Source organism: Betta splendens, chromosome 1 (assembly GCF_900634795.4).
Source record: "Betta splendens chromosome 1, fBetSpl5.4, whole genome shotgun sequence".
In the NCBI taxonomy this organism is placed as follows: Eukaryota; Metazoa; Chordata; class Actinopteri; order Anabantiformes; family Osphronemidae; genus Betta; species Betta splendens.
The window spans coordinates 17,334,332-17,346,295 of NC_040881.3; the positions used below are offsets into that span (position 1 = coordinate 17,334,332).

Below are 11,964 nucleotides of genomic sequence, written 5' to 3' on the forward strand. Positions count from 1 at the left end.
AAAACACTTCCCATCCAGTGTCCATCAAAGGCCTAACACAGGTGGCAGCGAAAAATGTCAACAGGACCCCCAGAAACCAGGATCAGGATGCTGCACCTGCAGTAACCAGAGAAAGAGGTGATTTAATGAGCAGTTACAGAATAAAACATATACAAACGTGTCAAAAGATGACACAAGTGTGATTGTATTTCAAACAGCTGCCAAAAGTGCCTAGTCCAATTTGATTTAGCTCATGGTCACATAACTTTCAAAGAGTCTTAACTGAATTTTGTGCTTCAAATGAACACAAGTGTTGCATTACAGGTTAAATGTGTTGAGGCGTCTGAATGAACGCCACCAACTCGAGACAATGTTAGTGTCTTAACCTGACACTATACACACACACACACACACAAAGTTAATTGATAAATCAGTACGTCCAACTAGCAGTATTTATGTTTTCACAGCATTAAAAACATCAGGTCATTTACATGACATGTTTAGGTTATACTGGCCATGTGACCAACGGGGATGCTACACAGCTGTTCAGGCAATAGGCTCATCTCAATCCTTCAATCAGCAGATCAGTGCACCCACTTCCTACACTTTATCAATTGATTCTCATTGTTCTCCATCTTAGCTTTTACTGGTGATGGTACTGCTTGTGCAAATTCCTCTGACTGTAGGTCTGTTGTCCAATCAGCAACCAGGTGAGACATGAGACCAACTTTAAAACTATTAAAACATTATAACTTTGTTCACAGAAAATGCAACAAATTACTATTGAAATAAAATTTGCACTTTGGTATTAGCTGTATTTTATTAGATGTATTTTAATGGGCAGCAAACGTTTTACTACATGAGGTCATGAGTCCAGGTCATATTCGAACACACCTCTGGGAAACATGCAGCGGGCTAGAAAAACAAATGTGTTGCATGCATTTAGATTTCAGTGGTTTGTCACACTGAGTCGATAAAAGACTAGGTTAGCGGTTCCCAGCAATACCTTCTGCTGCTGCTGCAGATAAAATGTTTTGGAGGTAAACCACACACAGCATTCGGGTTATGAATGAGGGCGGCACAGTGGTGTGGTGGTTATCCTCACAGCTAGAAGGGTTCAGCGTTTAGCGCTCCCTGGTGCTCCCCCAATGTTACAGGAGCGAAGCAGTGCATTCACTGGAGCATGTGAGTGGGTGTGTTCATAATTATAAAACCTGGCAACATAACCTGTGTGTTGCTTTGCACTTTTCATTAATTGTGCAGATGCACTAATAAGGTGTGGACACGCGTCAAAGGTGTAATGCCTGCGTGCTACATGTATAACTAAACAACTCTGCACAATGTCCAGACAAGATCCTGTGCAGAACCAACATGATCCAACAGTTCAAACTGTTCCAGGGTCAGCACAGCCCCTTCATTCAAAGAATAAGCATGGAACTTTTTTACTTAGATGGTTTAAACTGAAAGGATGAAGATTACCAGTAAGAGGCCACCTGCCTTTGAAGGGACAACTTCATCACGCTCAGTTCACTAAAAATGGGTTTCAAAACAAACTATAGCATTAATCCAACAGAAGCTAACAAGTGAGACTACACCCAGACCTGGACGGTACATCATCTAAGAGCTGGGACTCCACTAGAAAACGTTATGTGTGTGATCATCTCTCGTCTAATCCCCCCTGCTTTAAACAATAAAAACACCAGCATCCCCCAGTGTAGGAGCCCATTGCAATGCCGCCACCACCCATACACACACGCACGCACGCGCCGCGCGCGCACACAGTGGGTGTGTAAGGCCTGCTGCAGTTTGACTGGCAGTGCACCAAACGTCCGTAAAGACAGATTTTACTCCCGATCTCCAATTACGGGTTGAGACTTTAATTGGGCTTTGCGTGGAACACGGGGTTTGAACAGGCCTTAATCTCCTGAAACCATTTCACTAAACGATGACCGATGTGCACCAATGAGCAGGTGACACCCAAGCCCTCCGTGCATTCGCTCCATCCACCCAGCAGCGCATCGTCTGACAGCTCGGTGGACACGGAGAACCTGTGACAATCACGTCACATCAAGCTATACGGGAAAGCTTCTAATCGGGGAGGCAACGGGTTTAACCCGCTGCCCGTGCGTCTGTGGCCGCAGTCGTGGTGTTGCACCTGGGTTCGACTGTCGATGAGCAAACAGATTCTCCGCAAGCAAAATTAGGGAACAGCATTTGTCACAAGGCTCCGTGCAAGCGAGCGACAGTCAGCCCACGCTGGGTGACACTAACGCCGGGGTGGGGACAACTCACGCTGGCTGGCGACAAGGACGATGGAACCGAATTAAGGCTCAATCTGCATACATTTAGCGTCAGCCATGTTTAATTAAGTGCGGACTAGTCCGTAATGAGATATGAATTACACTAGGACTACGTTTTAGCACGAACCGAGGACTAGCTAACGTCACACATGTACGTCCATGTTATGCAGATACGTGTCACACATAAAATAAAGGTTGTGGTTGAAAATTTGTCGATAAAAGAACATTTACCATGCTCAGTAGCTGCCTTCCATATACCATTAACGTTGACTAGCTGCTACACTGGCTAGCAGCAGGCTAGCAATTCACTCGCCTGTGAGGGCTGGTACAGCGAGCCTAGGTCCTGCGATGAATGGCTTCTTTCCGCTTCAGTCGTGTTACTTCCACTTGGGTTTATAATCCACACGGATTATTCGTGAAAATCCATTGTTTCTATGGCACATTCAGCCGTGAACCCAGGCTGTGCGGGTGTTGTTGCTGGTAGCTAACTTTACTAGCGTCAAGCGCAGTTCCCAGCTAGCTAGCCAGCTAGCTAGCCAGCCCCCGTCACGTCTGGCGTTACTTTCCTACAGGATGCTAGCCGAACCCACTGATAGCGGAGGATGGACGCGGCGCGGGGTTTGTAACTTCTCTAAAATACCTCGCATCTGTCTGCAGCTCCACCTGTTCGGACAATATCAAGATAAAAACCAGTTCAACGTAATCCCAAACAATTTTGCGCTCCTCTCAAGTATTCAGAACGTTCGTGGCCAACACATTTCCAGAGGCCGACATACTTGACAGAACAGAACGACCAACAGCAAAATTGTTGCAATGAGTACAGCGCTGATTGGACGACGCGAGTGTCAATTAAGATGAGCGCGTATTCAATTGGCTCTACAGTCGCTGCCCAACCCCGTCCCCTCCCTCTATACACGCGCACACACACGATTAAATGTGGTCCCCGCGCATCCAGGCAGAATCCGGAGCTTGTTGACTGAGCTGCAGCACACAATAAAGAGTCCTGCTAATGTTTGTCACTAAGAAAAGCTGCTCCATAATCTGTCCTGACATGAGGTTTTAATCCTCTCATGTGACACACTGACACAGTACCGTATGTTTGTGTGGGGGCCTGAGAGCGTGCACGTGTGTATGTTTATACTTCATATGTGGGCACTGAGATACTTTACAGTATAGTGCATGTATACACACACACACGCACACACACGCACACACGCACACACACACGCACACACACAGACACACACACACACACACACACACACACACACACACACACACACACACACACACACACACACACACACACACACACACACACACACAAACTTGCCATACAAAGAGGAGATTAGAATGACAGCAGGGGCCATAAGGATAAGCCCCCACCCCCCTCACACACACACAGACACACACGCGCACACACACACACACACACACACACACACACACACGGACACACACACACGGACACACACACACACACAAATCTAAAATCCTGCCACCAGGAAGCCTGGACTTGGATTGTGCTTCACTGCTTTGTTTGTGTTGGTTGGCAGTTGGCATGTTAGTCCACAAAGCTGTCAAATTAAAGAGGCAATCATGGCTTTGGAATACAATGAGTGTTTTGTGATGACCTGTTTCCCATAGAAGGTCATCAGACATAGATAATCCCATTTTCCAAATAAGGGGGTAAGATTAGGTTTATGTGCATTCAAGTACAATTTACAGTAATTTTCTTTGTTATTGATGGTCCATGTTTCAGTTAACAGTTTCTCTAACATCTAAAAAGCATGAAGGCAGACATTTATTTACCACATAGAATAATAGTTATAATAGTTGCATGTGGTCAGTTTTTTATGGCCTCTAGTCCCAAACTGATAAGGCATAATCTGTGAAATTCAAATGCATATGATAAGTCAATGTGAACAATGTGACAAAATGTGATGGGTTATTTCAGTCAAAGTCAGAACAAGCAGCTGGGTGGGGTGTGTTAACCTACAGCAATCTAACTAGACTGGGTCTACTGTATGTGGCCCCTAGCGTTCAATGCCTTCCCATGTGTCTGGTCTTTTGTCTCTTTTCCTACTGTATGTAATCTTAGTTCTAGTTGGATTAGCCTTTTGATTTTCTTTGCAGCAACTGTTAGCTACCACCTCGACAGAGCTTTTTGTCTTTGCTTAAATTTTCGAAATGAATAGGTTTTATTCTGCTCTGCAGTGATTTTGTTTTTAGCCCTTGAACCATCAGTGCCTGCTTCAGTGTTTGTGTTTGTAATTAGATTAGATTCAACTTTATTGTCATTACACAAGTACAAGTACAAGTCAGATTCAAATCAAGCTTTCTTTGATCTGACCAGTAGTGCATGTATCATGATAGGGGGCCTAACAGATAGACAGCGTTTCTTCTGAATGTCCTCAATAACCCGATAATTTGAACAGAAAAGATACAGTGCTGTGTACATAAAAGCATTTTCTTGGCTTCAAACTGAAATGTGCACATTAAATATCTACACACTGTGCATGTAGCACGCTATGCATGTTCCCTGATAGTATTAGTATAGTAGTATACATTTAGTATAAAACCTAGGAAATCTAGGATTAACTAAGTCCTAGATTGATGTTTTTATACAGTTGTGTAACCTAGTTTGCAGTCACAGGTCACTGCTACGGGTGACCTGCAAATGTTGGTGCAGAGAAGGTGGTGACATAGCAGTTAGCAAGTTAGTAAGTCACATCAGCTGAGCTATAGGGCACAGATTGAAGATTTTTACTGTTTTTAAAGGTTTCACCTCAGAAAAGACAAAACAACATTAGATTCAAACTCCAGTTGGTGACTTATTGCAACCTTTTCCATGCTTCACTCTAGCCGAAGCTGATGATCAAGAGAATTGCAGCATCCAGCTCTACTCATAACCTACGTCAGGTGTCGGCTGCTGAAGTAAACACTGTGGTTTCCATGGAATAACAAGAGGAAGGCTGGGAGTAACACACGAAACTGACTGGAACAGCTGAGAGAATGACATATAGTCCAACTTCACTTTATCTCCCAGACAGAGTGCAAAATATTAGTAAATGGGCCTTTAATAAGGAAAAAGATCAATTAAACAAGATGAGTCATTTCTAGGAATTTAATAAACATAAAGACAACAAAATAACAATAACTTAATTAAATGTGGTCTATTAAACATCAGATGTCTGTTAGTGAACATGTTTGTCTGAATGAGTCGCCTCTACTAAGTCACATCAAGCATCATGTTCCTAGAAGCAGACAGAGGAGTAGCAACATCTAGAACTCCTGGACCTAAACATAATTAGAATTCATTTGAACCTCCACTACTGCAGATGTTCATGTTATGATTCCACCATGTTCTGCTTCATCGTTATGCAGCTAAAGAGCAGCGCAGTCACCTTAATCCTGCTCATCAACAGGTGGGTGATGCTGCAGCTTCACTGTTAAAGGCAGTGACTCAGAGGAGCTCAGCTCTGTGGTACAAGTCAGAGCACAGCCTAAACTAGAAAGACAGAGGCTCCAACCAAGGACATGGATCCTGCATAGCACAGTTTAGTACAATATATAAATAACTTAAATAAAATCCTAACCATTAGAGGAAAATGATTAGACTTATTGTGTGGATGGCATAAATAATTTGTAGCTTCGTCTGAAAAAGCATCTGAATTGGCAAGTACGATAGAATCCGTCCCCAAATGCAGCCGTTAAAGGACTGAGATGCATTTTGTATCAGTCAAGAAAGCGAATCCCCGTAAAAAGGGAATCATCATGAAATCTCTACACAGCAGAGCTGAGATTCAGACCACGGCTTCACACGTACACTTTAAAGCATCTCGTGATGGAAGACAAGTTAACAAACATTATGTCTTGCACAAAACTGTGCTTGTAATAAATCATAAAAATAAAGCTTCACACCTGAATGATGCTGTGAACATTGTACAGAACAGTAATTCCAAAACCCCATTACATAAACGGGTCATTTCCGCCCCGACAGCTCTACGCTGCAGAACCGTTGGGCGTGTGCTCATTAGCTGGGAGCCCATTGGCCCGGTTCTTAGGGGCCCCGCCAGCTGATTGGGTCAGAGGAGCGTGCTCCGGGTTGGATTGGCCAGCTGCCAGTCTGTCACGTGCAGCCTTCGCCCTGATCAGGGTTCTGCGGTGATAGAAGAGATAGCCCGGCAGCAGGAAGCCAGCCAGGGAGAAGATGAGCAGCCCCAAGTTAATCTGTGGTGGGAGAGACCAGTCAGTGAGACAAACCTGCTCCACAACACGACAGTTAGGGCTGGCATGCTTCCTACCCAGTAAGGGTCTCCAGCCAGAGGTCCCAGCATTAGAATGAAGAGCGGCTGCTGGAGCAGCGCGAAGGCCGCGCTGATCATTGACTGCATGCCCGTCAGCGTCCCAAAGTGGTTCGCTGGGTACCTACAGCAAGAGAGGAGACGCACAGTAGGTGATCGGTTCATCACAGCCGAGGGGAGGGCTGGAGGCCGATGCTGAGCCCCTGCTCACATGACAGTGACTGAGTGGTGCTACTCACACAGCGGCGTAGAGCCCCCCGCAGCAGGAGTGGATGAAGCCCCTCACCATAGTGTGCAGAACGAAGGAGACCATCTGAGGAGGGGTGACATGTTAGCGGGGTCCTCCGTTCGGACTCGCTCACACTCTGAGTCGGCGCTAACCTGGATTTGCAGGTTGTCAATCATTGAAATGATTCCAAAGGTGACCAGCAGGAGGTTGGTGAAGATGAAGGCCCTGGTGGCGTTGGTCAGTTTCTGGACCTTCCTGTCTCTCTTCGGAGGTTCTGTTTGGCTAAAGGGGAACAGGACTTCACATACAGGACCACTTTGGACCTTGTACCACTGATGCTTTAACTCATTTGTAAAGAAGAAATGCTTATTTAGATTAGAACTGAGTAAAGAGTGACACATCTGGACTGTGTTATGTTAAGGTCCCACTGAACAGACCCAGCAGCCACCAACCTGTCGCCTCTTTGTGAGCACTCCTCTTCACACTCCTTCATCCTCCAGTCCATCATGTAGCCAATCAAAGGACACGTCAGGAGGCAGAGCAGCTGCATCGTGCCGAACAAGGAGGAGTAGAAGCCAACTAGATGGTGAATGGAAGAAAAGAGTAGAAAACGAATCACGCCGGCCCTCGGGCGACTGCACTGTACCTGGTCATCGTCACTCACCCTGTTCCTCCGCCTCCTTCTTAAGATCTTCTGAGGCTTCGAGAGAGAACGACAGCAGGACATAAGAATAATGTATATGCTTATATGACATAACCTGTTGTTGAACACTAGTCACTCTATCCACTGCCAACTATAAAACCACAAACACACACCACTAGTCTACATGTTACTGTTGTTTACAGTTAGAAAGTAGCGGGTAGTTGTTATTTACGATTGGGGTTGCCATGGGTGACCAGAAACTCCAGCATCTTGTTCATAGCACCCATGAAGAAAATGATGCGCAGCTGGGTCATTGCCATGGTGATGAGACTCCACAGGAAGATGGGGGAGCACACAGAACGGCAGAGCGGCACTGAGCCTGATGGTGGTGGGAGAGAAGTTAGAGTAGAAGCAGGTGGTTCACAGGATGCTTAGCTTTAGAGACGGACAGTGAGACTGTAGATACAGAAGTTAGTTCAATATTGAGATATCATTTTGACCACAGGCCTGATATTTGTACCTAAACACACAAACAGCAGTGATAGTAGGGTAACTACTAGCGTTAAGTTAAGGCCTGCGCTGGTCAAAGATAAAAGTCTATAATCTCATGTTGCTCCAACCATCAAAGCTTTATGGAATGAAAAGACATGAACTGGTAACTGAAACTGAACACCTACTTCTCATTCAACAAATACATGTTCCATTTCTTTCTCTCATTCACTGGTTTGACAGGAGGGTGCAGCTTAATCGGTGCTTTGTTTTACCCCCGGCTGCGCTCTGGGAGTCTCTGTGCTCAGGCTCCGGCTGCTTGGCTCCCACCACGTCCTCCATCATGGTCACATGTGTCACAGACCGGTCTCCAGTCACTTTGTCCTCAGTCACGATGCCGTTCAGCTTCACTGTTTTACTGTTCAGATCGAACAAGACGTGTTAAATGAACCCAAGAAAATGATGATCCACAAATACAGATTTACTGTACTAACCCCCTACACACCAAAGACGTGCAGGAAAGCTCTCTCATCAGCTCATATTAGCTAGTTCTCTTGGACTAGCTGATATAACCACAGGAAATATTAAAACCCATCAACAGATTTCAACATTTGTAGCATCATGACTTTCCATCCCACACCTTGTGTTTCTCACACACAGTAACTCACTTACTCTGAGACTGGTCCCGCCTTGATGCTTACAAAAGAGATGCCTTAACTCTACCTCTGATAATATGATGACATGATATAATGATGATAATAATAGGGAGGAGAAAGCAATAAAACGGAAGTAATGCCACATATAGGCATCACCAGCACCAGAGGCTGAAACTCTAACACACATTTCATGGACTTGGTGAAGCCTGGACTTCAGGAGAACAGAGAGCAGATGGACACTGTATGTTTACACCAGGCCACTCCCAGCGTACTGACATGTATCTGATGTCCTCGGGTGCAGGGAAGGATTCCTTGGGCCAGTTAAGGAAGCAGTTCAGGACAACCAGGCAGGCCAAAGCAGACCAAACCCACATGATGAGACGAAATGACACACCAAGGTCATAAATCACCTGCAGGAGGCAGAGGACACGAGATGAACGAGAAGGACCCAGAAGTGTGTGTGTGTGTGTGTGTGTGTGTGTGTGTGTGTGTGTGTGTGTGTGTGTGTGTGTGTGTGTGTGTGTGTGTGTGTGTGCGTGCATGCGTGTGTGCACGCAAGTGTGTGTGTGTGTGTGTGTGTTTTTGTGTGTGTGTGCATATGTGTGTGTGTGTGTGAGCACCTTGACACCAGGGAAGGTCACGGCTGAGGAGGCGTAGGAGCCGATCATCAGGGACAGAATGGTCAACCGTATGTTGCCAAACATGTTCGGCAGCTGCATGAAGGACAGAAAATCACATCATGTCTGTGTCACGCATTTGACCTTTGACCTTTCCTGGCATTAGCTACTGTAAACTGAGTGATAGGCTGCACTGTGACATCTGGGCAGTAGATGGAGCCATATCCCCACTGTGAGCATTGCGGTGCACAGACACACTTTGAGCCTGTGGACATGTGACATGTGAGGGCTCTGTGAGCACATGGCAGCTTCTGGGCGTGTCCACTTCACACCACAGGCCTCTGCTGCTCACGTTACACGTCCACGGCCATTTGTAGACGACCAGCGCCCAGGCTGAGGTGTCAGTGAGCGTCATTCAGCAGCCTAAAACTTTAGGCTGCTGACTGTACAGATGCTCATACTGTACGTTTCACTCTACTGTTGTTGTTTCACACGCTCTGCTGCTGTAATGAACACATGCATTAAGGCCAGTTTCCATTTCCTGTGACAACAGGACACGAGCACAAGCAGAGACTCACAAAGGGACTGAATCAGACTCCCCCAGAGTTACTGTACATATTGTATAGTTCATATGAAACTACATGTTTCATATTTTCCCTTTATTTTCTATTTTAATTTGATTGGAAGCCTGTCCACAGGTTTCAGTAAGCGAGTGCCAGTGTTGTTTCAGGCAGGAGGACATCAGCCGATGCCTGGCTCAGGTCCATGCAGCCTGTGACCCAGGCTGCACAGTCCAGTGTATGGATGAATAAAATCTGCTAATGTCTATAATTTTAATGTTTCAGATTTCTCAACAAGTGTGGATGGTTTTGAGTGACAAGCTTTACTTTTGAGGAACTGGGTGAGACATCATGGACTTGGGTTCATGACAAATGTGTTTTAGCAGAGACCTGAACTGGAAGCTGTGCTTATAACGATGCTCTAATATTAAAATATCACAATTCAGTGAAGTACATATTTAACTTTTTGTTTGACCATCGTTCTGTCGTTGGTGCCTCAGCTTTCTCCTTCAGAACATCATCCTGCTCATTTTTCACTGATTTGACCCTTAACAAACACTGCTTTACATTCCCGAGTGGGGCACGTCACGCACCCCAGCATAGCAGAGCGTTCTATAGACCTGGGTGTTTGTGTGTAATTGAACACAACAGACCCAGAAGCAGTGAAAAGGCCACAGTGACCGTGTGGGTGTGAGGACACGTCGGGCAGAGACGGGGTTGAGAGGGGACACGCTGGTGCAGGGTGTGCTCACCGCCCTCGCTGTGGATTGGCTGAGAGGCTGCAGCAGAATTTAGAGCAAGTGGAACATGTCACGCTCCAAAATACACACAGACACACACAGGAACATGTGCTCACTATCGAGGGAGCAACGCCACCGAGGAGCAAAGCGGCCGTCAGAGGAACCGACCAGGCTCTGGTCTGGAGGTTTGAGTTATTGGACACGACAGCAGATGCAGCAGAACCTTGGCTCTGTGTGCCGTCACCCTAGAGCAGGGTTAGAGTTTGGACTGGAACCCACAACCTGACGCAACCACAGCAGCCTCTTGGCTCAGCGAGCCAGGGCTCTGCTCATTCTGTGGGTACACAACACATCCTCCCACTCACAACTGCAAATACCAGCGTTTCTACCGCAGCTAATGGATCGTCCTCGACTTATTATCCTGAGTCCTGTTATAAAGCATGTGTGGTCATACTGTGAGTGAGGTGAAGGTCAGGCAAATTCCTCCAAAGCCGTTGAAGGAGACAGCCAGGAAGATGAGCCCAGACAGCACTGAGGAGACAGGAGAGGGGGTCAGAGGCCGCGCGACAGGTGGTCCAGCAACAGGTGTGCGTCTCACCTTCAGGGTTGTAGGCGGCAGCGGCGATCATGGCACAGGACGCAGCAAAGCACGAGCTGAAAGGTGAAGGGACACGGGACGTGAGCAGACGTTCAGCTGTCTGGACCGGGCCCGTCTCCTCCCGAGCCCGTCTCTACCTGCCCACGAGCCTCAGGGGCCGCGGCCCGAATCGGTCCATCAGGATGCCCAGCGGCAGAGTGGCCGCGCTCAGCAGGAAGGAGCCGATGGTGAAGCCCAGGTTCAGAACCTCCTCCTGCTCCACGCAGCTCGCCCACTCCCCCGGCTCCGAGGACGTGGTGTTGGAGGGAGCGGTGTGGTTCTCTGGACAGAGTCACAGGCGCTGAGGTGAGGACGTGGACCGTGTGCTGCTCACACACACCAGCTGCGAGTCCTACCTGTGCACAGGTGGGAGTAGAAGCCCTCGTTCTTCAGCATGATGAGCAGTGAACCCCAGCCCAGCAGAACCGCAGAGAACAGCAGGTTCTCCACAATGGCCGTGACGGCCATCCACCACCTCCTCCTGTAGGCCTGGGCCAGGCTGGGAGCCATGACACCTGGAGACACGGTGGACAGGGGAAGGGAGAGGGAGGAGGTTACCGTGGCAACCGCCAGAAACAACCTCTGCGGCAACGGGGAGAGGTGCGACCGGCTCACTCATTCAGTGTAGATGACGGGTTAACACACACACACACACACACACACACGCACACACACGCACACACACACACACACACACGCACACACACGCACACACACACACACACACACACACACACACAGCAACACGTGACCACACTTCCACGTCACACACACATTCCAGCAGGAGGGAAAACTATGGAGCTGAGT

General features: G+C 47.3%; 1 protein-coding gene across 1 annotated transcript in view; it reads right to left on the reverse strand.

Annotated features, from left to right (window-relative positions):
• Positions 1–5,392: 5,392 nt before the first annotated feature.
• Positions 5,393–11,964, reverse strand: part of slc43a1b (solute carrier family 43 member 1b) — a 9,629-nt gene continuing 3,057 nt past the window's right edge. The window contains exons 2-15 of the mRNA XM_029143342.3: positions 11,514–11,672; positions 11,256–11,439; positions 11,119–11,174; positions 10,975–11,051; positions 9,224–9,316; positions 8,880–9,013; positions 8,223–8,365; positions 7,691–7,837; positions 7,480–7,515; positions 7,268–7,394; positions 6,968–7,097; positions 6,826–6,899; positions 6,587–6,710; positions 5,393–6,512 (exon numbers count right to left, since the gene is read on the reverse strand). Of these exons, the coding sequence (XP_028999175.1) occupies positions 6,285–6,512; positions 6,587–6,710; positions 6,826–6,899; positions 6,968–7,097; positions 7,268–7,394; positions 7,480–7,515; positions 7,691–7,837; positions 8,223–8,365; positions 8,880–9,013; positions 9,224–9,316; positions 10,975–11,051; positions 11,119–11,174; positions 11,256–11,439; positions 11,514–11,667 (1,707 nt within the window). The 5' untranslated portion in view covers positions 11,668–11,672 and the 3' untranslated portion in view covers positions 5,393–6,284. The remainder of the gene's footprint in view (positions 6,513–6,586; positions 6,711–6,825; positions 6,900–6,967; positions 7,098–7,267; positions 7,395–7,479; positions 7,516–7,690; positions 7,838–8,222; positions 8,366–8,879; positions 9,014–9,223; positions 9,317–10,974; positions 11,052–11,118; positions 11,175–11,255; positions 11,440–11,513; positions 11,673–11,964) is intronic.